At 38.4% G+C, this 27,787-nt stretch overlaps 1 protein-coding gene across 1 annotated transcript in view; it reads right to left on the bottom strand.

Annotated features, from left to right (window-relative positions):
- Positions 1–26,179, bottom strand: part of LAMB1 (laminin subunit beta 1) — a 63,218-nt gene extending 37,039 nt beyond the window's left edge. Inside the window, exons 1-17 of the mRNA XM_089685102.1 lie at positions 26,097–26,179; positions 25,937–26,022; positions 18,304–18,479; positions 11,680–11,815; positions 10,884–10,957; positions 10,195–10,383; positions 10,033–10,096; positions 8,628–8,830; positions 7,592–7,712; positions 7,139–7,327; positions 6,594–6,773; positions 6,395–6,507; positions 4,521–4,600; positions 3,989–4,124; positions 3,740–3,898; positions 2,292–2,419; positions 504–624 (exon numbers count right to left, since the gene is read on the bottom strand). Coding sequence (XP_089541228.1) covers positions 504–624; positions 2,292–2,419; positions 3,740–3,898; positions 3,989–4,124; positions 4,521–4,600; positions 6,395–6,507; positions 6,594–6,773; positions 7,139–7,327; positions 7,592–7,712; positions 8,628–8,830; positions 10,033–10,096; positions 10,195–10,383; positions 10,884–10,957; positions 11,680–11,815; positions 18,304–18,479; positions 25,937–25,970 — 2,103 coding nt within the window. The 5' untranslated portion in view covers positions 25,971–26,022; positions 26,097–26,179. The remainder of the gene's footprint in view (positions 1–503; positions 625–2,291; positions 2,420–3,739; positions 3,899–3,988; positions 4,125–4,520; positions 4,601–6,394; positions 6,508–6,593; positions 6,774–7,138; positions 7,328–7,591; positions 7,713–8,627; positions 8,831–10,032; positions 10,097–10,194; positions 10,384–10,883; positions 10,958–11,679; positions 11,816–18,303; positions 18,480–25,936; positions 26,023–26,096) is intronic.
- Positions 26,180–27,787: the final 1,608 nt, after the last annotated feature.

Below are 27,787 nucleotides of genomic sequence, written 5' to 3'. Positions count from 1 at the left end.
GGTGGAGACACAACCTCAGAACATTAGGATCCATGTGATCTGTAATGCCTATACCTGAGTGGTTGGAAGTACAGCGAAAGCTGTACTAATCTCTGCATATAACATAACAAGCAGTTTTTCGGGATGTAAAAGAAAGCCAACATGAGAGGAGATAGCCTGGAGTAAAACTGCTTCAACCCTGTGCTCAGAGATGAGCTTTAACTATTGCTTTGTAAGGGGAATCTAGACCCTGTCCCACAAATCATAAGTGTGACACACTGCAACAAACAGATAACATATTTTGCCTGTTTTAAAACTATTAAAAGAAAAATAATTGTGAGATCTAGATAGAAGTTACATGACAGCCTCAGGATTGATTAATCAGCCATCCTCTTTTACCGCTGTATAAATCAATATAGTAGAATACTTGATGATCTACCTCTACGTAGGCCATTTCCAATCACTGATATTAAAGCATTTATACAGTGCTCTTGCAAAAGTAATCAGAACAAATATTTACTTACAGAATCAATTAATGTGTAGGGATTTTCTACATTAGAGTTGACTGAATACCGTGGCAACTCCAGTCGTATGGTGTAATTCAGACCTTTCTCAAAGCATATAGGACGAGGAAGAACTATATACCTAGAAGTACAATAGATAACATGACAGATTGTACCAATTCTGGATCCAAATCACTTTAGCACACAATAACCCTCTTTTAATAACCTCAATAAATATATATATTTAGCATGCTATTAAAGAGATATGGACTGCAGAGAGAGAGAGAGACATATTTTACCCCTGTACAAATCATTAGTACGACCTCACCTGGAATATGTTGTTCAGTTTTGGGCACTAGTTCACAAAAGGGATATTGGGGACTGGAGAAAGTGCAGAGAAGTGCAGAGAAGGGCAACCAAACAGATAAGAGATACAAGTACAGTTATGAGAAAATATTAGAGAAATTGAAAGTATTCTCTCTTGAGAAGAAGAGATTAAGGGGGATATGATCAACATGTATAAATACATCAGTGGTACATATAGTGACCTTGGTGTAGAGCTATTCACCCTGAGGTCATCACAGAGGACAAGGGGGCACTATTTATGTCTGGAGGAAAAAATATTTAATCTCCAAATATGAAACAGGCTTCTTCACAGTAAGAGCTGTGAACATGTGAAATAGACTCCCTCAAGAGCTGGTTCTGGCCAGCACAGTAGACTGTTAAAAAAACAAAAAAACAAAAGAAAAGGCCTGGATTCTTTCCTAAATGCACATATAACTGGATACAAATATTTATAGGTAAAGTTGATCTGGGGAATATTCATTTGCCTCTTTGGGGATCAGGGAGAAAATTGGAGAAAACTGCTGGAGCAAACTGGATCATGCTTTATTGGGTTTTTGTGCCTTCCTCTAGATTAGCTGTGGGTATGGGATTGTGTATATGGAGGTTTTCTATTTGTATGTGTTTTTTTTTCTCTGCTGGTTGAACTGGATGGATTTGTGTCTTTTTTTTAACCAAATTAACTATGTAACTATATTTTCAGGATTTTGTGACATATACTTATTAAAGCAGAAGTAAACCGCAAAACAATAAAATGTAATATAATCTTCTCCCTGCAAGTTAAGAGCCCAATGTGCCATTATGCATTGCATACTAGCACATTATGAAAGACTTACCTGAAAATGAAGCCCTCCAGCGGAGCACTGTCTCGGCTCCCTGGGCTTTCATCTTCACCCAGTCTTCCTTCCAGGTTTGTGGGATGAGGCTGACTAGCCGAGATGTGATGACGTCACTCCCACGCATGAGTGCAGGAGCTTTGGCATGGCTCTCTCAATGGACAGCACGCCATCCATTAAGAGCACAGTGTGCATGCATCGGTGACATCGCAGGCGCTGCTAAAGTAAATATTTCCTAAACAATGCACATTTAGTAGATATTCACTGTACCTACAGGTAAGCCTTATTATAGGCTTACCTATAGGTACAAGGGAAAAAAAAGACTATACTATCATTTTAAGAAAATATTAAAATGTTTGGAAAAGAGATACTTTGAACAATTTCTACAAAACACAGTTGAAAAACAAGCCTTACAAAATACAAATTCAACCAGTAATATTTTAGGTACATGTACTACTGTATTAACATCTCCATCAATATGATCAAAATCACTAACTGTTCGAATTGGATATTACATTTTAAAAGGTATACATAGATTTAATCACAGTGACCAAGTTCAAATCACAAATATTATATAGATGTTAATTCCTGATCATGCATGACCTATGCATTGTCTCTATTTCCCAATTACCTAGATCCTGGTGGTAATGCTACACTCTGGTTGTCATCACTAGGGATGGTATTACCACATCTACTGCTTGTGGGAATTTTCCCTGGACGAATAACTGTTATCACTGCTTCTTCCCATTGTTCTGGGAGCTGAGGATGATAAAAGAAAAAACATTCCAAATAAAATAACAACCATTCCAAAAGGATCATTAGCATGAAGTTAGCATGGAGGAAAGTATGACAAATGTATGTGTATTTTTGTAATTATTTGTAATTATTGAGATTACCATTATCTTGAATGCTCCATATACTATTGGTACAACCAATTTCCATAAAGATTATTTTCTAATACATCTCACATGCACGGTTAATTCTGATATGTATGTCCTGTATGTTGTAGAGCAGCTAACTGAAATAGGTTTAATTTACCCATATATCAACTTAGTATCTGCAAGATTTATAGACTATCTGCTGATAAGTAGCCCGTGTACAGGGTGCAGATACATTTGCCTTCCAATCAATATCTACATTGATGTGAAGTCAGGGATATGTAATGTCTGATTGCATAATTATGTGGATAACTCTTCAAGTAAATTTTACAGCTTTGCCCATACACACAAGGCTACATCTGCTCAAAGTGGAACTAAAGTCCACCTGTACATACCTCCCTTCCAGCAAAGCAATGCCTGCAAGCTCCCTTGCTGGTGCCAACATCTTCACCTATTCATCTTTAGTCATCTTGACTTGCTGGCCGGGGATGATGCAACTCCCAAGCAAGTGCAAAGGAATTAATTAATCCTTGAACCAAGGCATACTGAGAATGTACTCCAAGTTCTGCATACACAGCTCACTGAACTTTCTAATGAGTTTTGTGAGCAGGCAGGTAAAAGGCTTTTATTGTAGAATAGACCTATTTCTCTATTCACAAAGCTCACAGGAGAAGTATCCTTAAGGGGACTGTTTTCATTCAAGCCATACACTGCTCTAATGTGGGCTGATTCCTGCTGGCTCAGTCGAACTTTCAGTAGTTTATGCTCCTGCCGTCATCGCAAGGTTCAGCAAATTGATTGTTCAATTGACTGTCTACTGCCTCTCAGAAAATTGTCGGGTGAACAAAGTCTACATCCAATCAGATGCAGGCACTGTTCATGTGTTCTGACAACTCCCCCGGCTGTCAGAATACATAATCCTGACAGGGGAAGTTCATCCATTCCCTCTCTTAGCCTGCAGGCTGAGCTAACAGAAATTTATATGTGTAGGGGAAGAGAGGAGGGGATAGAGTTCCTTGTTAAGTTAGGGCATGACCACCGACATAAATTAGAGACAAAATCAGATGCCCATCCAGCATTGTTTAATAATAAAAAAAAAATCTCTACATACAACCTAAGGTCATTTATTAATTGTAGTGCAGATTCCTATCTGTTCATGATAACACAATACACTCCCTTTTATAAGTTTTGATTGACTAACCTGTGGTTCATAGCGGATTAAAAGATCATACTCCATTGAGACTGGAATATTATTAATGTGAAACTCCAAGTATCCTCCTTCTGGAACATGGGCAAATCCAGGTCCTGTCCAAGATGGTGTGCGATCCTGAGGGAGCATGCGTCCAACAGTTCTCACGCCCTATTGATTGAAAATAAATCATAAACAGCTTGTAAACTGATGTTTTTAGTAATAAAGTCACAAATTTACAGGATACTGGAAAGTACTTACAGGGCCATAATCTGCATCCTCTGCTTCATAGATGTAATGGTCTAAAGAGATGAAATAAAAGCCAGACTCCACTTCATTGCACTGACGACCAATCATGTGCGGTCTACAGCGACATTGGCCCGACTCAGGTGAACAGCTGCAAGGTGAATAAAGCAAGACAAATTATTTTAGCACTGGTTCTATAAGGCAAATTGCTCAAAACAGAGCTGGGAAACTATACACAATTAAAAAGGTAGATTTCAGCATAAGGAAACTATCATGGCAACAGAAATAGTTTTCTATAATCTTTTTGTTCTTGTAGAAAACAAAGGTAGCCATATTCAGAAATTAAACCAGTATGTAAAAATTAAAGAATTACATTGGATGTCAAAAGAAAAATGTCAGAAATACTTCAAGAGGTTCTCTTTTTGTTCCTCTAACAATGCGCTCACAATTAAATCCATGCAGAAATTTTTGAGGGTGTTAATAAGGATTCTAAAATCCATATAATAAGTATTTCATAGTAAAAGGGAAAAGTGGATCTATGGCTTACATGTTATCCAATGCTCCACCACGGTCACAGTCACAAGGTCGACATCCATCCAGGTCATTGCTCAAACCCCAGAATCCAGGCTGTTTAAAAAATTCAAAGGCTGGTTAATAACAGAATAGTCACACATTCCTTAAACATTCAGCATTAGACAAGGACCACTGTGTTTTTAGTAAGACATACAAACAGTGGCAAGACATTTTTCTAGCAATGGGACCTACAGTTAGAGGAAACACAGTATGTTAATTAAATATCCACTGAAACTTTTGTACAAGGGAACCTGTGTGGATAGGAATAAGAGAGCTGCTGTAGCTGAAAGGGCAAGCTATATAACTGTCATCCAGAACTTGGCTTGTACTTGTTACGTACAATCATGCATCAGAACAGTTTCAACTTTTCACACTATCTTGTGACTAAGTCAGGGAATCACCCAAAATGCTGGGATGATGTGTGGTGCAGTGCACAAAATTGCAGATATGCACAGGACTGGATGGCACCACAGGGCATTGTGCTGCTGTGCGGGTATTTGAATGGTGTACACATTTTGTACAGGTCAAATTAAGTTAAAAAAAAAAATAAAATTAAAAACTACTTTACGTTTTCAAAATAGAAACCAGATCATTTGCACCAACATCAATAGCTTAAGATAAAATATCAGCAAGTTAATCCTACGGGTCCAGCGTTATCTTTCCACAACTTGGCTCTTCAAATGCTGCTACACAATGGAAACTAGCTGCATACTAAAACAAATGTTTTAGAGCTTAGACAGGTGAATAAGCTCTAAAGAGTAACCGCACACCATATATTCTAGTATCATTAAAAAAACGTATATATCCAGGTAGCTAAACAAAATCCTCTGATGTGTTTCATGTGACATGTGGGCCTGGTGGTAGAGATCACTACAATTTCAAGAATAATATAAAATTACATGTATTCAAATTTTTGGGGAACACTGGATTATAATATGTGTGGCTATGAATCCTTTATGCTATCTATGGTACTTTTAATGACTAGTCAGCAGTAACAATTAACATATTTCTATCATGTTAGATTTGTATATCACAGGTCAGGCATCAGTCATTAGGTATTTGGTTGTGTGTACATATAAATTGCCATTCAGCTTCATAGTATAGAATATATTGAAAACATGACCCTATAACTTTAGAACTCTGCACTATTCCTTTCATTTGTCTAGCCATACTATATCATCAAAAAATAGTTTTTCTGATTATTTTGCTTAATGTTTTTCTTCTTATGTAACATATTTGACAGTTATAGGATTACTTAAAGATTATTTTTGGAATCTGTACGGCATCCACAATAATGCAACCTAAAGTATTTTACAATGTGTGCTGCTTATTCAGCATTATGATATTCTTTGTTTTGGTGAGCAGACTTTTATATACACATCACTAACACAGGATTTCCCAGCATACTTACCAGCCAACCTACAAAACAACCACATTGGCTCTGTCTAACAGTTTCCGTTAAAAACAGAGGGTTTTGTTTGCACATATTTGCAAATATATGCGTAAGCTGCAGTGCCCATGTCAAGGGACCTTTGTATATATTGCAGTCCTAACTCTAAATTTCCAGAGCTCCATAGTAGGAGCACATATAAGTATGGAAAGATTAGGGGCAGGTATGCCTGCAGGAAGCCTACCCCTCCTAAAGGCACAGGGATGCATGTGACACCCAGCAAGAGCACAATGGCAGCGAAGGCATCACATGTCTCCCTGTGTCCAATAACATGCATCGTTCAACGGGATTTAATGCAGTATATGTTTGTTTCCTTCCTTTGCTGCCCTATCTTATTTATGTAAAAAATATTGGAATCAAAATAACACAAAATTAAAAAGCTGACATATTTTTACTACCATGCACTGGTCACACTGCTTCCCCATTACGAAACGTTTGCAATAACAGTTTCCTTCTACTGAGTCACATGAATTGCCACCAGGAATAGTTCCTAGAGGATTGCATCCACAAGCTAGAAGACAGGAAACAAATACAAAGGTTTGTCAATTGTTTGAGAAGATATCATCCAAGTGAGTAACAAATTAAAAGAATTCTTACGCTGGCATCCATCTGGATCTTCTGCATTTAGGTCATAGTAGCTTTCCTTGCATCGATCACAGCGTTCTCCCTCTATATTCGCCTTACATCTACATTGGCCGGCAATAAGTCCCACAGAGAAGTCTGAATAACGGTCGCATATGCCACCATCTTGGGATCCAGCTGGGTCACAATTACAAGCTGGAAAAAAATGTTTCCAATCAGTAACATTATACGCTTTTGGTCACAAAGCTGTTTTCTAGAGTAATACATGTCTACAGATTTCTAGATCACATTGAATTGAATGTATTTTCAGATTAACCTATTGAGTAGAAGTTTACAGACAGGTTTATTTTTTTTTTTACGTTTTCATTTTTTTTTTCCTAATGAAAAAAATGTGAAGAGCTCTAGGAAAGTTGCAAAGAATAGATCCTTATAAAGCCATAAACACCTCTCTCCTAAGACATCAACCGAATAAGACAAACAATAGCTGCTGTGAGTAACAAGATGGAGGGCTGCCAAAAAAACAGACCAAAAGGAGTTTTCTTTTAAAGCATCATACTTACGTTGACAGATGTTTGGGTCACGTATGTCTTTGTCTGGATGCTGATAGAAGAATGGCTTGCACTGCTCACAGTTCCGTCCCATTGTGTTATGCTGGCAATCATCACATACACCACCACTTGTATTTCCAGTTGACATGTATACAGCCATGTCAAAGTGACATTTTGTAGAGTGCTCATTACAGTTGCATTCTGCAGAAAGATGATGCAGTTTAATGAGCAAAATTATTAAGGGCAGAGCCATTTAAATAAAAGTGACAAACCAACAACTAAAGAAAACTGGTGATTATAAACTCCTGTTGTGTGAGATGCGGTCTTTTAACAAGTGATTGACTGACATTTCAGTCTATTGTTAGTCAAAGGGGATCAAATTCCAAGAAATGAAAACTGATGTCAGTGAAAAAAGTTACTAGCTGCCATCCTATGAAAACAAAAATTTATGATCTGTGAACTCACTTTTACAAGCATTACTGCTACGACCTTCTGCTGGTCTCCATGGCAAATCGTGATAAAAGTCCATACACTGTTCGCAGTTTAAACCTATTGTATGATGTCTACAAACACAGCGTCCATGTACCTAGAATGCAGGGTTAGAAAGAAGTGCTTATCTACATCCAAGCTACTCAGATCATTCAACATATTAAAAAAAATATTTAAAATGTCTGTGCTTTAAGATAAATAAAATTTACAACACCCCCCCCCCCCCCATCTTTCAAGTTAGAGGCATGCTTATTTATGTATTTTGACATTTGAGACTTACACCAGAGGATCTGACATCTCTACACGATACATGCAAGTATAATTTAGATCTCCTTGACTACAGCTTGTAAACTGAAGAGTCACGCTAACTTCACAAATAGAAGTAGAAGGTTCTGCAAGTCTTAGAACATTACTTTGTTTTTCCCCACATCAAAGTAGCCATACACACGAAAAGATGGTAGTTCACTTTACCTTGAGGAGCAATCTCAATTATGTGGGCATTACTAGAAATCTTTGATGAATAGTCATTCTCATTTTTGTCCATTGTTTGATAAGGTTGAAGATGGTCTGCAAGGGGGATTATTCTCTCACCAAAGCATGGACATGCATACTTGGTATGTAAATGAGCTAACAAAAGATGGAGAAGCCCAAGTGCCATCAGAGTGTGCCCACACATTTGGATCCATTATATTGTCAATGGGCAGCGTTGAGTTTACAAAACAGGAGAACATTTTTAAAAACCAACTACAATATGATCTACAAATTTGAACCATGCATATTTCAATAATAAAATAGATTTCTTTAATGTTATGCACAGCTACACTAGATTCTGTGTGCACCAGTCTTAGTAAATACCCCCCCCCCCAATTCCCCACTCTATAAAAAAAAAAAAAAAAAGAGTTATAGTTGCACATTAGGAAAATCATTTATGCCAACTACCCCTGCATAATATTAATATGAGGACAAGCTTTATGCCATGATAAGAGAAAAGCAAACTGTAGACTAGAATTACCATTCCTTCCATGTTGTCAAAATATCCATTTACAGGTGCGCATTCACTAGCATGTCCATAGCAGAAACAGTTACCACGGACAACCATATCATAAATGGCATAGTAGTATTTCTCCTTTATTTCAACTCTTGAATCCAAAAGGTTATCGCCCAAAGTGTGGAGTTTTAGAAACTTTATTCTTAAGTTTGTAATTCTTAACAAGCCTTGGAAAATAGAAATTGTATATGAAATATAAAGTTAATTAGCAGGATAAAAAACACAACACAACACACACACACACTCAATGTAAACTGGTAAAACAAAAAAGGCAATGTTAACAATGAAAAATTACATTGGGCTTGCTTGTATTTTGTAACGTAGAATACAAATTTCTGCTAGTGCCTACGGATTGTGGGCACATATAGGAATATATACACAAACCGCAATGCAAGATAAAACATCTGCCCATGATCATCAAATCAATGACTAACTATGACTTTCCTTTGAGAGTTGGCAAATATTATACTAAGCTCAAGTTGTAGGGAAAATCCATATAGAAAGGAGCACAACTGTCTGTTTATCCAAAAGGGAAACTAAAAACTGTATTCAATGCAATTCACAGTTAACTGAATAGGTTTGGTAAAGGCATTTAAAAAAAAAACTAAAGTTTTTGAAAGCCTTCACTGAAAATTTGGTTAAAAAGGTATCTCTTACATTTTTGCCTTTCATACTATCGAGGCTAACCTGGATCAACCCCTTACTTTTATCAAGGACAGTTGTCTTTTCCTGAAGTGTTAATACATTGAGCCAAAAATACATTTATAAAAAGAGCACATCTAGTGTTTATTAGTAAACTTATCACATTTCTTATCAGACATTTGAGACTGTATGAAGCTCTCTACAGCCTTGTTCCACAAAATTGCTCATATGTGGAGCAGAGGGGAAAAACAACTACCTTGACAATAAAAACTTTAATTCTTTAATATTATTTCAGGTAGGATATTTTATAAAAGTGATTAGAGTTTATATTAGAAAAAAGATAAATAATGAAACCAGATTGAACATTGTTTTATCACAATACAAGGATAACTGAACACAAGCAGGGTAAAATTAAATGTCCTACCATGCTATCATTCATTATCCAACCAAGAATTATATAAATATTTTCCACTTTAATTTCTATTTTAATAAATGCATTAGTGGCAGCTTTTCAGACTAGAACACCTATATTTAGGTTTCTGAAAGCAACGACTGGCCTTTAAGTTGATTTTTAAGTTTGTTGTCAGTTTATTCCTTTACCTTTCACAGTGAACTGTTAAGAACCAGCCAAAATGTTCACAACCATTAGATAAAGGAATTATTTGGGCAATGGATAATCTAGTTTTACAGGAAAAACAAACATTAAACAAAACATTAGATGCCTTACTTTTAATCCTAAGACTGTATGGATCATCAATACGAAAAGCTGGATCCAGGACACGATATATAACCTGTGATACAAGTAAAGATGATTAAACAAAATAAAAGCATACATTTATGTTAATGTTAAAAACATACTAAAAAAAAAAAAAAAAAAAAAATATAATACCTCTCCCTCTGTAGAGGGTTCAATGTCAGAGTATCGAGAGTCACAGATGACATCATCAACTTTTTTCATTGGCCCAACAGAGACTCCAGGAAATGACGACTCACAATCGTATGCAAAATATCTGTAGGTGTTCCATGTTTTACCAAAGTCTGCTGATCTTTCAATTAACATTGCAGCTGGCCGGAAGGTCTACGGAAATCAAGATGTTTTCTATTAACAAACATCTGCTTGTAAAACTTAAGTGTTTAAATGCGCATAGTTTGACCACATAATACTCCTGGCAAAACAAAGTCCAACATGGGTGCCTGCCAAAAACACAAGGGTATTGCTAAACTATACTGCGCCTATAATGTAGCATAATATCTACAAGCCATATGTTAATTCCAGACATCTGTTTGGAAGCCAGACAAAGACATTTTGTATGCATAACTTCTGTGTCCATAAACAAAGAATGCTTACATAAATGGTTGTCTGAAGTCAAATCATATATACAAATGAAATATCCTGCATCCTTTCCTGGGTATGTAAAAAAAGAAAAAAAAAAACTAGCTGTTTTGAACTCATGTCTACAATGTATCTTGAATATTCTCATTGTACAACATACAGTGTCCCCAACAATGGCCTCTTCTATAATCTAATTATACACTGGTAGCAATTGTGTTTGCTAGGGGAAGTCATGGATTCCTAACCTTAAAGGTCATGATGAGATGAGTGAAATGGAATTCTGCTTCAAGATCCAGCTGGATTGTGACATTTTCCACACCTTCATGAGAAAAAAAAAAAAAAAAAGTACATTTATGCCTTCTAAGACCGCCTGCTAAGAGCTGCCTCATTTGCGAAAAGAATATAGTCACTTAATTTTCTTCTATCTATGCCAAGTCACATGCAATAAAATATTATAGTAGAGATATGCTCCATTTCTCATTTTATAATGTATTACAGGTGTCTATATAGGGCAACAATTTACACAGCGCTTTACACATATTGTACACACATCAGTCCCTGCCCTCAAGGAGCTTATTACCTAAATCTGGCCATACATAGTTTGTTTGTTTTTTCAGCCAGTGGGCTCAATGAAAAAAACTGAATCAAATTCCCCATCCACACATTCAGAGTGTATGGGGGTAGTATCCTTCCTGCTGCATTATTGTATTTTGGCACTGCCAGAGTAAACAGATTAGTGTTGCAACCATTGGCTGCAGCGGCTGATCAAGCGGCTTTTATTTTTCATCAGGGCAGTTGAACAGAAGTCAAACTACTGATCAACTTCTGTTCAACTGCAGTAGCCACACATAGATCAATATTCAGCTGATCCCTGCTGAACCAGCCAAAATTTGGTCCATTACCCTTAGTGAATGAAGGTAGAAAATTTTTTAAAAATAATAATATAAAAAAATGTGACCAGACCCAACACAGTAATCAAAACTATGATTAAGGGATTAAAAAAGTCCCCCCAAAACTCTACGTTATAAAGCCAAGCCTTACCATTTTCTGACTGCCACCACAAATTAAGGCGATTTGGATCAAAAGTTGTGACTACATTTTCAATGCGATGACTTTCTGTATTATCCACAGCATTATAGGGTGTTCGTGAGTCACATGTGAAACATTTCTTTTCATCCTGGGAAAGATAAACACAGGTTTCCATGTTACTAGAAAAATGTGTATTTTTCACAGTTTTTCAGTGATTAGAAAAAAACAAGTGTGAATAGAGTCTGATAAGGATACATTATGACAAAAACAGGTAACAAAATATATAGGAAGAATAAGTGAGATACAACAAACTGAGAATTAAATCAACATCACCAAAACTGCCTTGTCCTGGGAAATGGCCAAGTACTTGAACACAAATTTTGTCTTATTCTGTTGTTTGTTTATAACTAAAGGCAGATGTGATCAGGAAAAGCTTTATGATCAATATGGCATTATAGTGCGGGAAATGTTCATACTGGGTGGGCATCCTTTATGGCATGCAGCTGCCTTTCTACACCAGCACATAGGATAACCTTATTAAGATTCAGCAGCAGATTTCACATTGTAGATAAGAGAGGTCAAGACCTTGAAATAGCAACGCTGCTCAATGTAATATTTTCCCAATTGATTTATATACAACGCTATGCAAATATTAGCAGTAATATTGCATTGTAAATATTGAGTTTGATTTACTAAAGCCAAAAGAGGCTGTATATTTTGCAAGGGAAGCTGCCCCAGAGTTAAGTGATTGAGGTGAAATTCTGCTGACCTCCATCATCTAATTATGTGAATACAATTTTTTTTATGAGAAATTTTAAAAGTGCTACTGCGCGTATGGGTATAATCCATAATAACAAATAACCATTTGCAGCAGTCCTAATTGTGAAATAATAAACACAACATTGTAAGTGAATACCACGGACCATTGTTATGTCCACCTGTGTGCTGCCATATGCCTTTTACAAGACCAGAACCCAACAGGAGAGGAAAGAGTTGGCTTTGACATAGCACTTTTGGAGGAACAACCAATTACCATTAGCTACACTGCACACTGGGATAGTCCCAAAAGCGTAAACGATCATCCTAGAGATAGGTGGTCATGGGATGATGCTGAGTGTAAGTCCATGTGGGGCACCAGTCTGAGCACAGTGGAGCACCTGCTACTGTACATGCAGTTCACAATCAAGAATTATAGCACTTTACACTTTATTTTCACTTACTGGGACTGATTAATATCAGTATCAATATTGTTTGTCAGATATTGCTGCAAAGTTTTTCATAATTGTTTTTATATTTTTCCTTGCACTTGATTATTGGGTATTCTATGCAAAAATGAAATTTCACCTCACTCATTAAGCTGGGGAAAATTCCCTTTCAAGGTGAACAGCCTATTGCCCTTTAGTAGACCCCATTGTTTGTTTGGGACTCATCTATTTCAAAAGGAAGCCATTGGTTAGCCATTTAAAAACACATTATTTTAGTTTTACACATTTAATTTGTATATAAAGAGGGGCATACAAAGTGACCTTGGACATGCATATAAGGTATTCGGTCAAGAGATATGAGCATATGAAGAAGGGCAAAACAGCAACAATGTCATCATATTTCACCAGTCATTAATTCTGAACTTTAGTTGATTCCACCATTACACAGATTTGAACTTTAGGTCTTCCTTGTCTTGTTAAATTACATTCAAATTATGAAAAAACCCATTATAGAAAAAAGTGTCACAGCGAGGGTAAATATCAGTCAAACCTACAAAGGGCCTTGACATAAAGCTTTTATCTCACTTTCTACTAGTATAATGAAAAATGTTGCACCATATGACCATGGATTACTGGGCCATGAATAATAATCTCCTTCCTGTGTAGATAGTGTAATGACCCCTCCACTGTGCTAGACTGCCCCTTCCCTGCTCACAGCACCATGACCTGGTTTATCACAATAGCACATTTCTAAGCTAACTTTCTAATGAAAGACCTTTGATAACAACAGATATGGGTTTAACGGATGGCAAGCAGCACACAAATTTCAATGTATTTTCTTGTTTTTAGAAAATATATTGTAGGGTGCATTGTGCATAACAAAAATGGAAGTTGCATGGGCATGACTGCAAATGTTTTTGGCCAAAAAAATAATAGTATGTGCTGCTGGTACAAAACATGAAGGGATTAAAGAGGTTTTCTACTTGGAAAAAGAAAGCAGTCTAAAGTGAATTGGCAACATTTGTAATTCACTACTGATCAGTCATTTGAACAGTCAAAATACACTGTGTGAATAGACCACACTCTCCTATAACAAATATTCAGTAGCCACAATGTCCCCTTGGCTGCCACGATAATACTTTCACCCAGGAAGTCCAAAATCAAGATGAGTTCAATAGCGACCAACAGAAAAGTCCAAAATCAAAATGTGTTCAATAACATCCAACAGAAAAGTCCCAAAAAGTCTCCATAAAGTCCCATATAAACTGGTGATATCTTCATATTTCCCAACAATTTCCAATTTTTCTCAGAGAAGATTACTCTTCTTCCTCTTTTTATACCTCAAAAAATTAAACAACACATAGTGCATTATCCTCAATACATAACAAAAATTAATGGTAATGTACTCACATCAAAGTGTTCAAAAACATGCCCCAAGTGACCATGTGTCCATCCAGTGACCACAATTCCTACTTTTACCCTCAGTAGGTGAATAACTCGCTGGATATAATATGTTGGTTTTTTAGATCCTTCTTCCAAAAATCTTCCCAATACACAAGACCCTCCAAAAGATATGTCATATAAAGTGTAATACAGATTGACAGGCAATGAAGGCTTTGATCAGACAGACTCTGATCAGACACTCTTTCTACATAACTGTGATTTTCAATGCTCCAAAGACAACGATGGCATATACCCAGAAGAAGAACATACAATCACTTACTTGAATAACTCACTTGATATTATATGTTTTTGAGATACTTCTTCCAAAATTCTTCCCAATACACAAGCTGTTTCATGCCATTTAAAGTAGCCACGCTAGGTGATTTGACAGCCTTCAAACTGCTTCTTAACCATACAAACACGGTATATTCCATTTAGCTCAAAGTGAGGGGGCATCTTTACTAAGTATCAGACCACAAGTCCAAGGTAGCCAACTTTCTTTTTGAAAGCAGAAAACTCTTAAAAAAAAAAATCTGAAGAGTTTTTATGGTTTAGTTTAAAAATTGTAAAAAATAGGAAACCATTTAAGTTCTAAGCAGTGGAATGACATAAGCATTTCCTTCGAGACATTATCTGTAACATGGCTCAAGAGAAAAGGAAGTGGTCAGAATTAAAAACTAATTAGGAAACTACATTTAGTTCAGACAATAACAGAGCTATGGAAATGCTACAAAACAAAAGGATCATGCACAGACACTTGGGAAGAAGGTCTCGTATTTATACGTAGAAGGTCTCATATTTATATGTAGAAGACAGCAAACGTTATAGTAATAAATGGCCTCCACAGGTGATTTTTCATTTCACTGTTGTGATGCCTAATGCTAGGTAATAAATATTGGATGAAATCAGCCAGTACTGTAGAAACAGGGAAACTTTCAGCCCGTCTGTGCAGCTCATGACTGGCTTCTGTCGAATGGGCATGCTGGAAAACCAGCATCCAACAGGGCTGCCAGTCAATGGCTGCAAGCAATGACCTGTGTGTTTTGTTTAGCCCACTGGGTTAAAAAAAAAGAAAGAAAAAAAAAAAGCTTATTGCATGTACCAGCTTAAAGTAACTCATAATTGATAACATATCAATAGTGTTTATTTTTTTTTTATTTGGTTTTCATACAAAAAGGGACATCAATTCAGTTCGAAACATATCAACAGTGTTAAGCTGACCATACACTGTTAGATTTCTTTCATTGTTCTGTGGACTAATAGGGAAAAAGTCCAAAGTTGGCCATACACTGATTGAAATTTGGCCGGTTCAGTAGGGACCATCCAAATTCTGATCAGTGTGTGGCATTCCATGCTTGAAGTCGGTTATTTCATTTACTTCTGTTGAAGGGGCATGCTGGAAAACCTCTCTCAGTCAGTGGCTGCAGCAGCTGATCAGGGCATTCTGACAACGGCATTGTCCTGCTGGGGAGGATTCCACTTACCACCTCATTTGTGTGGATGAAGGAATCTTATAGGAAATTAAGTTGATGGCTTGATTTACATGCTCAACAATTCATGCTAAAAGGTTCCTAACTCACATTCATACACACACATAGTGCCAATTTATCTATGAGCATATCTTTGGAATGTGGTAGGAAACCTGAGTAACCAGAAGAAAGCCATACAAGCACAGGGAGAACATGCAAACTGCATGCAGGTATTCTAGTGTTTGGGACTGTTTTTCAAATGCAGTTCAATGCCTGCTTACTTAAAACGTCAATCTAAAACTTTTTCTTAGTTTTGGATAGGAGTGAGGAAGGATTACATTCCCCGCTGAGATACCCGGGATACAATTTATCCTCACTGTCCTGCTGACAAGGTTTTACAAGACAGGAGGTGAGGAGAACTCTCCCAACAGCAACGCTTTTCTATGAGCAGGGTAGAACCCCTGTCAGATTTGTATTTTGGACTTTGTCCCTTACATCATTCACCTCTGTCACCATTGACAGATGTGAAGCCTCTTTCACATGGGACGATTAGTTCCGTGGCCTGTGTAGGGCCATGTTCTGCCAGCACAGGGATGCACAGGTGTTGCATTGATCCTTGGATTGGTAGTCCACAGATGGTTATTGGGACACGTGGCATCCATGCTGGTGCATTTCCCCGAACCCAACCTCAGTGCATTTGGGGCTGTGCACCCCCACCCGCACAGGTGTAACATTGGGACACAGCGACTGTCATTGAACCCATGCATTCCAGTAGAAATCTATGGACTACCGGCATGGAGTTGCACACAACACCTTTGCATCTCTGTGCAGGCAGAACCTGGCCCTATATGGGCCACAGAACTAATCACCTCCATCTGAATGGGGACTAACAAACATGCAGGATAGGTCTGAACTGCAATGGACTTCTCAGACATACTCTGAATGTAGCAGCAGTGAACCATAATGAATGTTTATTATCACCTGAATTCACTGCATTGATTCCTGACAGGGATGTGCTGTGTAGTGGGCTTCAAGCACACGGACTAGGCAACAAGATATTTAATTGTGGTTGTCTGTGCTTAACTGGTCACAGCTGCATAATGAATCTTTATCACACTTCTAAAAGGATAATCAAACACTTTGGGGTTGATGTACTAAAGGAAAGATAGACTCGCCTTTCACTTTGCAAAGGAGCTTAATGAATGAGGTAAAGCTTTGCTTATTATTATTATTGTTATTATTATACAGGATTTATATAGCACCAACAGTTTGCTCAGTGCTTTACAGTATAACGGGAGACAATACAGCAACAATACAAGAGGGTTAGGAGGGCCCTGCTCCTTGGAGCTTACAATCTAAGAGTCTTCCATCATCAAATCATATACAAGCAAAAATGCTGCTTTCTCCTTTTCCTAGCATGTCATTGGGTATTCTTTGCAAAATAAAAACTTTACCATATTCACTAAGGCTAGGTTCACACTAGTGCAGCTGCCCCCTCCCTCCTATATGCAATCACTTACAGGCAAAAATACCCTGCTCTAAGCAGACATGTAGGGTGCCATTAATTCTTAATGGAATCTCCACTCATCTGAAAACACAATGCATTTTTGGCTGCAAGAAACTCAAAAATGTGGTCTCAGTATTACTGCAATTTTGAAAAAGTGCAGGAACCTTTTTCCTGCGTTTCTTGCAGATGCAGCAGCTCATGCAAGTGAATGGACTGCTGTGCCCGCGCAAACATGTTATGCAGGAAATGGCCAAATGTGAGCCTGGCCAAAGGTGAAAGTTTCCTTGTAAAGTGCAACATCTCTTACACAATGAACAGCATATTTGCCTTTCGTAAAATAAACCCATTTGCAACCTCATACTGTAAATAACTTGCTTATGTTACCCTCCACTCAAAACAAAAAACATATGGGGGGGGAAAGTTATCAAAAAACTGGAACAGACAGAATTTGAAGCAGTTGTGCAGAGCAACCAATCAGCTTCTATCTTCAGCTTGTACAGTTAACCTTCGAGTATGAAACATAGAAGCCGATTGGTTGCCCTGCTCCAATTTGGATATATTCCCCTAAAAGTTTTGGATAGAAGGAACATGCTACTTATATTTAAAAATCTGAAGGTTGAATAAAGTTAAGGAAAATGTTCCTGTAGATTGATCTCAGGAATGGAGGGGGTCGCTATTCTGTGGCTTTGTGGAGAACACACAGTTAATCCAGACAACAGAGGGCTGAAAGCAGTGTAAACAGGGACAGGAAACACTATGCAGATGCAACTGTTCAAACAATGCATGTGTGTGTGAATATTCACATTACACCCAGCCTCCTCTGCCAGATGTTTTTTGTTTAATGGGGAATGCTGAGGGGGAGAGCTTCATCCCTGCCTGGGAAGATTTGCAGATCCCCCTTAGGAGTTGAGTGTGTCTGTGTTCCCTTTCTCATATTTCATGGGAAAAAATCCTTACAAAATGTGTGGAAAACAAGCTAAAAGTTAAGAGGATCAGAAAAAGAAGGTTTTACCTGGAGATGACTAACAATACAGAATGACTCTGGTTTCTGGAGACCACATGTAGAAGATGCAAGGAGTTGCTGAGCCCTTCCATTCAGCAGGTCTCCGGTGGCTGGGTAGCAGCTGCCTTCAGCACATCCATGGCTGAACTCTGGTTCTTGAGGATGGGCAACTCCAAACAGTAAAACTAAAAGGAAAAAAATGTTAGATATTCTATTAGCACGCATCAGAGATTTATACTTAATTCAACGAGTTGGTGCCAAGGAGACATCTGACTTAGCCCTGGTTGACATATATGCGGCCGTGAGGGACGCCTTTTTTGCACGGGCACCAGAGTCCATTCATTTGAATGGACTCCTGTGCCCCGGGACATGCAGGGAAGAAGTCCCTGCACTTCTTTGGAAAACGCAGCCCACGCGGGAACCTCGGTTCCCAATGCGGTTGCAATTTCCAATGCGGGCGGCGTGCCATTAGAATTAATGGCACCAGCCTGCAGGTCCGCATTCTTCCATTTGGGTGGTGCAGCTGCACGGATTTTTGTGCGGATCCGCACTGGCACCACCCGCACATATGTGAACCTAGACATACTACTACATAAGAAAAATGCATAAGTACAGTAAACCAGATCAAATAAATGTTCTCTTGTCATGCATGGCATTATCCTCTGAGTGACAGCTGCATCTCAACCTCACAAACATAAAATTGCCAAGCTGAGCTAATAATCTGATTAGCTGCTGTTACAGCTGCACTTTGCTCATCCTAATTGTTCTTTGCTCTGCTGCATTTATTTAATTATTACAAGTATATAGGCAATACTTTACATAGTGAACATTCACATTTTTCTGCCTTTAACAATCCTGACATACAGTACATACCCACACTAGAGCCATTCCATGCCCTCAAAGAGCCAACAATCTAATGGTGGCCAAGCACAGTTTGATAAACTTTTTTCCAATCGATCTCTTTCAATAGGAATAAATTGACGTATAACAACCCATTTGATCGATATGCCACATACAAGAAGTAGATTTTGAACAATAGTTGGATATGATCGTAAGTTACTATTCACATTTCTGTTTCCACCGTATTATCTCATAATCTGATTGCTCAAAATACAGTTGGATTCTTGCACTGGCTGATACAAAAATATTCCACTCTGGCCAAATGATTCAGTTTCATTGAATCCGGTTGAAATGGAGTCTAAGGGCTTGTTCACACTTGACTTTTTTTCTTGCCAAACGCCCCTATAGCATTTGACAAGCGTTAGACCTGCGTTTGTGAAGCATTTTTAACACTCCAAAAACACAGTATGCGCGGTTTTGATGCGGTTGGTAGGCGTTTGCCAAGCGTTAAAGATGCCCCACAAATGCCTATAATGAAGTTTAAATGGTATTAACGCTCTGCAAACGCCTCGCAACCACGCAGCAACCACACCACAAATGCTGGCCAGGCGTTTGCGGAGCGGCACCATAGACTTGAATAGGAGGCTTCAACTCCTCCTAACTCAACTATAGGCGTCCGTTTTGCCGCGACACTAACACTTACGTGTGAACAGCACTATGTGCTGCAATGTGCAGAATTTTCAGAGGTGTTTGGAATGCATTAAAAACGCTTCCCAAATGCCTGTCTGCTGCCTGCTGACAAAGCTAGTGTGAACGTAGCCTAAAAGTTGGATCAGATAGATCAAATCTCGGCTTGTTCAGTAGGGAATGGCATAGATACAATCCATCTATGGGCAGGCTAGTTGTACTGAAGTTGATCCATCGATCAACTTCAGTACAACCAGCCTGTTGGATTTTTTGCACGCAACAGGGAGAGATTCACAGTCAGTGTAGATGGGGGAAAATCGAGCGATTTGTTTTTCCTGCATCTATGGCTTGCCTTAAAGCTCCATGCACACTGCCATGTAAAGTCATGTTAAAAACATGAGTTTTTCAGCATTTTTGTATTAGCATTTAGCTGTGTTTTTTCACATTTGCTTTTTTTAGAGGTTTTTTTTTTTTAAAATGTCCAAAAATGCTGGTTTACTGCGGTTTTTACAGCTAAAAAACTCCTCTAGAAACCCACTAGTCCTGGTATTTTTTTCTCAGCCAAAAAACATCCCGCCAAAAAACATTGATTACAGTCTGTGTGCATGGACACATAGGATAACATGCTGGGGAGTTTACTGGCTGTAGAAAAAAAAACACCAAAAGCCAAAAACAGCAGCTGTAAAAACGTCCAGTGTGCATGAGGACTAAATGATCAAAAGATAAGCGAAGGTTGTGGATTAGATGGTTTTGATCAAATAACAAATTGAAGAGCACATGGCCACCATATGGCCCCTACCTCAAATACATATGCATACTAGGGCCATTCCTTGCCCTCAATCTAAGATCCCCAACGTACATACATATTAGGGACAATTTAGATGTCAGGAGGAGGAAACCCACACAGGAAGAACATGCAACCGTCATGCAGGTAGGGTCCGGGTTGGGACTAGAATCAAGGACCTCAGTGCTGTAAGAAAGGAATGACAGCCACTAGGCTACTGTGCTGTATTTAAAATCATATATTTTATGTACATTTTCAGCACAGCAAGGAAAAGGTTCACAGCCAGTCCAATTATATATGTTGGCAAGAAGGGGTTCTGTATTGAAGGTGTTAAAATATTACAGTCTGACAGTTACAGATGTTGTAAAATTCCTGGGTGCGTTGACAATTAAATACCTCTAATTGCTGCTAGTCACACATACACAGACAAAGAGCACTCTAACAAATCCCCTGCAGCAAGGAAGCAGCACATAAACCTACACAAAGGAAACAGTAAAAGGGTAAAATAAAAATGTTAAAGTGTCACATAAACTCGTCCCCGACACACAAATTAAGACAAAATATGATAGTACAGGACAGCCAATAGGATAATCTGGTATTATGCCCAACACAAACTGATCCAAGATGTGTAATTAGGCAACTAACATTTCTAGCAAAAGGTATTTCTCCGTATACCATCACACAGTATAGAGAGCAGTAAGCTGACATCCTGCTCATGAGCATCACCCCTTAGAATTGATTCATATATACTTTTTGCCTTATTTGTAGCACAGCTGCACACATTCCTATACTAATAAAAGCTTGATACACATTCTTGTGGAATACCATAAATTAGAACTAAAGCCAAGTTTTTTCCAGTTTGGATAGAGTAAGAGAAGGTTATAACCCAGCAATTTTTTGCCATATGTGTCCTTTTGTGATATTTCTTTATCTGTGTCCCATTGCCACAACAGGAAGAGAGAGGAAATCCCTCCAAAAGTAAGGGAATTCCTGGTTGTCCCCAAAACTAGTGTCCCCATTGGAGGACTTGCTCTCTATTCTTCTTTTGGAGACTACCCCAACATTTTTTTTTTCACAAATAGAAGAGTGTGAATCTCCATGATTCCCCAATGATGCTCATATTACTATGATAAATAAAAACCTGACAGCTGTTCTAATCCCTTTCCTCTCTAAAGGCTAGGTTCACACCTATGGAGGTTGCGCTCGTGCCGTTTGTGCATTGTGTTTTGCTTTTATGCACTTGCGGGTTTGATGCGCTTTGCAGGGTTTGGCAAAAATCTAATACATGCTTTTCTACAGCGTTTCCAAGTCTATAGAAACAAAATCGCAACTTTTTGCGTTCAAAAAAGTCCCTGACCCTTTCCAAAAAACACTCCGGGTGAAAACGCACAGGTGTGAACAAGTCCCATAGGAAATCATGTTAAATGGACTGTACTGCGTTTCTGCAGAAAACAATTTTAGGTATGAACCGAAGGTAAAACTAAAAAAAAAGTGTTGTAATAAAAGTAGCATTTACACAGCTTTGTTTAACATATAAATAAACTCATTTTGAATGGTACCTCAATGCACATATACAATTAAAAAAACAAAAACACAGCTATATTACAGCACACCACAATACACATATGGCGCAGGATTTTGCCATCTCATTATATGGTTCGAAATACAAGGGCTGCCTTTAGGCAATATGCTCTCTAGCCCCCCCCCCCCATCACTTCCAGGACTTCTACAGAGCCTCTCCCTTCCTGTGGAACTCTCTACCCCAATCTGTCCTGCTAAGACCTACTCTTATCTTTCGGTTATCCTTGAAAACTCAGCTTTTCTTCATGGAAACCTATTTCATCTCCGCATTAAAACTGTTCTTTTCCTTTTTCCATCAACTCATTCCCACACATTTAGGCTACAGGTACACTGGAATGGCCGTAGACATTAACGCTACTGGTGGCAGAAATATGCTAAACGCGTGTAAACAAAAGTGCTGAGTTTAGCTCTTGGACATTTATTCATTTCATTGACCACAGTACTTACCACTGAAATTAATAAACACCCAAGCGCTAAACATGGCTAGCGCTTAGGCACATTTACATGCGTTTGGTGTTTTTTGGCCAAGAAATGTCTCTCCTAAACACTATTCTTCTGCGTTGAGAAGACAGACGTTTACCTGCCCCTAAACTCTGCTGCTACTTAACTCTGATAAAAGCCTATGTGTGAATGGACACAGGCTTTCAATGAGTTGAGTTCAGGGGCTCTGGCAAAAAATTAACAGCTCACAAACTCACAATTAGGAGCAGCAGTGTACATGAGGCCTTATTACCTCATGTACATTTAGCACAGTGGCTAAATGGTTAGCACTTCCGCCTGGCAGTACTAGGGTCATTGGTTTGGATCCCAGCCACGGCACCACCTGCCTGGAGTTTGCATGTTCTCTCTGTGCCTGTGTGGGTTTCCTCCGGGTACTCCGGTTTCCTCCTACACTCCAAAGACATGCTGGTAGGTTAATTGAATCCTGTCTAAATTGGCCCTAGTATGTGTATGTATGAATATGAGTTAGGGATTGTAGATTGTACGCCCCTGGAGGGTTAGGGACTGATGTGAATGTTCAATATATATATATGTAAAGCACTGCGTACATTGACGGCACTATATAAGTATCTGTAATATATAATTACCTTTTTAGTACTTGCCCCTCCCTTTAAATTGGAAGTTCTCATCAGCAGGGCCTTCCTATATTGAACTGTAATGTAACTGTATCCCTTATTTTGTAAAACCCTGTGCCAACTGTTGGCATTATACATATCCTGTATAATAATAATACTACAACATAAAATGAAATATATATGCATTAAACTATAGAACAAAGTCAATGGGCCCTATATCGTTACAGTCAGCTATACAACAATTGGATCTTGCTTTGTATGAGATAGATTTCTATGACGGGTGAGGTCAGACAAGCACATTGCACTTGAATGGAAATAGGCTGCATGCTTCCCTCCATCTGGGTTACAAGAATAGTTGAGCACAGAAATGGACAAGAAGATCAGACGCTCACCTAAGCAAATATTATGGAGAATGATCAACTTCATAAATCCAATGGGGGAGATTTACTAAAACTGGAGCACTCAGAATCTGGTGCTGGTGTGCATGGTAACCAATCAGCTTCTTCAGTTAGGCTTTAACAATAAAACCAGGAAGCGGATTGGATTTTATGTAGAGCTGCACCATGCAATTTTAATAGATCTCCCCCTACATGCGTAAATTGATCTCTGGACAAGCACATATAAAAGAGATCTCCATTCATGTCTTCTGCCCAGAACAAGGAGTGCCTTGACACTACAGGGTTTATTTACTAAAGCTGGAGAGTCCAAGATCAGACTCCCTTCTGCATAGAAACCAATCAGCTTCCAGGTTTCATTGCCAAAGCTTCATTGAACAAGCTGAGGTTAGAAGCTGATTGGTTTCTATGCAGAAGGGAGTCTGATTTTGGACTCTCCAGCTTTAGTAAATAAACCCCTACATGCCTATTAGTATGGCTCCATGCACACTGGGTGGTTTAATAATGATGGTAACTTTAGCTGTGTAAAGTCACATTAAAAACGTGAGTTTTTCAGCGTTTTTGTATTAGCGTTTAGCCACGTTTTTTAGAGGTTTTTTTTTCACAAAAAAAAAAATTATTTTATTCAAAAAAGGTCCAACAACGCTGGTTTACCGTATTTTTCAGCGTTTGAGCATTTACGCAGCTAAAAACTCCTCTAGAAACCATCTAGTCCTGGGTTTTTTCCCAGCTAAAAAACGTTCCTGCCAAAAAACCGTTGATTACAGTCTATGTGTGCATGGAGACATAGGATAACATGCTGGGGAGTTTACTGGCTGTAGAAAAACACATCAAAAGCCAAAAACAGCAGCTGTAAAAACATCAAAGTGTGCATGAGGACTAAAGCAGTGCTGGCCAAACGTTGTACTGTACTGGTGCTAGAAGCACTTCTATGTGCAGACCACGACTACACCTAACTGATGTATGCACTCCTGCTTCAAGGGCTTCTTTAGCACATACATGCTGGTTCATCTTATTCATTTTAGGTGATGATGCCTTTTGATGGGAGGATAAAGCTAGGAAGCTTCAAACACAATGTTCCCTTCAAACCCTATCTACAAAGCAGTTAGGACTTGCAGAGCTGATTTTGCTTTTCTTTCCTACCCCCACTGTTGGGGGTAATTAACCATTTTAGTTCTACAGGATGTAAATCTCTTTTGTTAAGCTCAAAAGTACCCATAAAAGGAAATGAATCATGTTTGAACTATTTTTGAGGCATATATTGTTAAAAACTGCAATTCACAAAGTAAATGTATCTCGAGAACAAAGAAAAGTAAGTTTACATGAAGTTTCTCATGATACAGAAAAAACTGAAAGAACAGGATCAAAAAGACAACCCAACCACAACCCTCAGCTCTCCTTTCCTTCAAATGCAAGTCATTAAACCAGATGCAGTATTGTTTCACTCGAAAATTAGGCTAGAAAGTCAGCAAATTCCATAGGGAGTATCCCTGATAAATTGGAGAAGTTCAGTTAAAAAAAATAAAAAAATAAAGTCCTAACACAGATTTATTGTATGTGCCTTTACCATGAGAATGGCAGATCATGTTCTGCAAACAGCAGTCACGGCTCACTGGCTTTGAAACTGAAATCTTAAAAGGGCATGCTGAACTTAGTGGTTCCTCAAATAATTCTAAAGAAAACAATACCCGTACTTGTCTGAATGTGAGCCATGAACTAATATATAACTTTCTCATGGTGAAAATTAACTTTTCTCACTCTTTTCACATAGCTGAGATTGCTTCATGCATAATAAGAGATTCAGTTAGTTATTAACTCAGGACGCTGGGGGATGCATCTTACACAACTTAATTGGGAACAGACCCCTGCCTGACACACCCTGCTAGTTTTCCTTTAATAAAGACCACCTGAAACCTCTCCGTCACACATGGGAGACAAGATTAACTTGCCTCATTATGGGAACATTTTAAAGGCATCATACAGTAAAATGTAAGAAATAGCACGAAAACCAACAGCAGTAGGCAATATATAACGGTTTTCATACCATCTAGGTAATGCAAACACAAAATGCATTTAAAATACACATTGTATGCAATACAATAGAGATTCTGAATAGTTCAAGTAAATCCTAAAGGTCATATAAAAAGTCTTAAACTTTGAGGCAAACTATAGCAACCGAATGCTGTAAGCGTCAGCAACATTACTGTACAGTTCCACATACTATTCTAAGTCAGTCAAGATGACCTTCATTCAATACACACATATTCTACTGTCATTACCTAGGAAAAGTCCTGGCACCTGGATTAGCACCATTGTCCTCCTTGGTTGGGGACACACAGGGTAACTTTTCTTGATCAGCTCTCTTCTGTAAAATTAGGGGAAGATTAGAAAACAATTTGTGCAATCACAAAGACACTATGTAATAAAGAGCATATTTGCCTTGTGAGCTGTGCTTCCTCCTGTGCCTCTTAGATGACTGTGGAATTTCTTTTTTTCCCAGACCAAAAAAAAGCTGGAAGTTGAGCTCCATGCACATGCTCAGTGCACATTACATGATAGCAGTCCCACACCTCCCTGTGTACTTTACTGGAGTCCCACCCCTAGAGTGTGGGTTCTGCTCCGCTCACAGGAGGACCTGAACATCAATGAAATTCATGAACTATATGACCTTATCTAGACCCTGCTGAAATGTCATGTTTTGTATGAAAAAAAGAGCTCTACTTTTACAATAGGTTACATTTTACAGTGGTTAAAACTTTAAAACTAACGATACGGACAAAACATTTTCAAATATTTGTTCAGTTCTCTAATAGTGTACTCATGTTGGCAATCATTTTCGACTGTAGTGATGAGAAAAATAGAAGGAACAGGATGGAAATTTTTTCTCGATTGAAAAGAATTGTAACTGCATTGTCTAGGCACAAAAGAAATCTGTTTTATAAGCCTAAGGTTCCATTCAAGTTGCAGGTCTGGACAAAATCTCAAGGACATTTGAATGAAATTAGTTGACTTAATGGCAAAAGCAAGAGATCGGATGAACAATTTTTTAGAATTTACTTTCGAACATTCGAAAAAAAAAAACCTAATGGCGTATGGCCAGCTTTAAAACTTGCTCCTGGGCATTTATTGTTCAAATATAAAACAACTGATGATAATAATAATTAAAGCAGACTTAGCCTAGGTTCACACTAGGAATCACATATGAATTGCACAGGAAGTGCACCACATTCCTGTGCAATTCACATGCAATTCAGTGCAGTGCAAATTAAGCCCATTCATTTTGAATGGGCTCAAATCTCACTGCATCTCACCAAAGTGGGGCAACACAGTGGCTAAATGGTTAGCACTTCCACCTGGCAGTACTAGAGTTGTTGGCTTGAATCCCAGCCATGGCACCACCTGCCTGGACTTTGCATGTTCTCCTTGTGCTTCCATTGGTTTCCTCTAGGTACTCCAGTTTCCTCCTACACTCCAAAGACATGCTGGTAGGTTAATTGGATCCTGTCTAAATTGGCCCTAGCATGTGTTGGTATGAATATAAGTTAGGGACCTTAGATTGTTTGCCCCTTGAGGGTTAGGGACTGATGTGAATGTACAAAATATATGTAAATCACTGCATAAATTGATGGTGCTATTTAAGTACCTGTAAAAAATAAATGTACCAATTTTAGAAATGCACTGCAAAAAGGATTGCATAGCCAATTTGTACCATGTGATACTGTGCAGACAAATTGGTGTCGTTAACATTGCACTGACACCCGCTGCAGATTCCAAAGACACTGATTTAAATGCAGTGCAGGAACTAATGTGAACTGGAGCTTAGGGTTCGTTCACACCAGCTCTGTTGGGGTTCAATGGGTAGCATTTCCCAACCCAGTTCCAATGCATAGACAAGGCAATTTACCTAATGTGCTATTGTTTCAGTTCACACTGACGTGCTGCAGTGGAGTGTGCTAACGAAAAGTAGGAGAGATTGCAATTTTCACAGCGTGTGTGCTACAACACATGGACAACATGCTGCAGTGATTAGAGTTCAATGAAATGTCATTTTGGGACATTCCAATAAACTAAAAGAGTTGACATTGCAATGCCTCTGAGGATGCCCAGTGGGAGGGGCGAAACGTGTTAGG

This window comes from Staurois parvus, unplaced genomic scaffold, assembly GCF_062004578.1.
Source record: "Staurois parvus isolate SC_StPar_1 unplaced genomic scaffold, SC_StPar_1.0 ptg000019l, whole genome shotgun sequence".
NCBI classification, from domain to species: domain Eukaryota; kingdom Metazoa; phylum Chordata; class Amphibia; order Anura; family Ranidae; genus Staurois; species Staurois parvus.
This window is presented reverse-complemented; position numbering and strand designations above follow the sequence as displayed.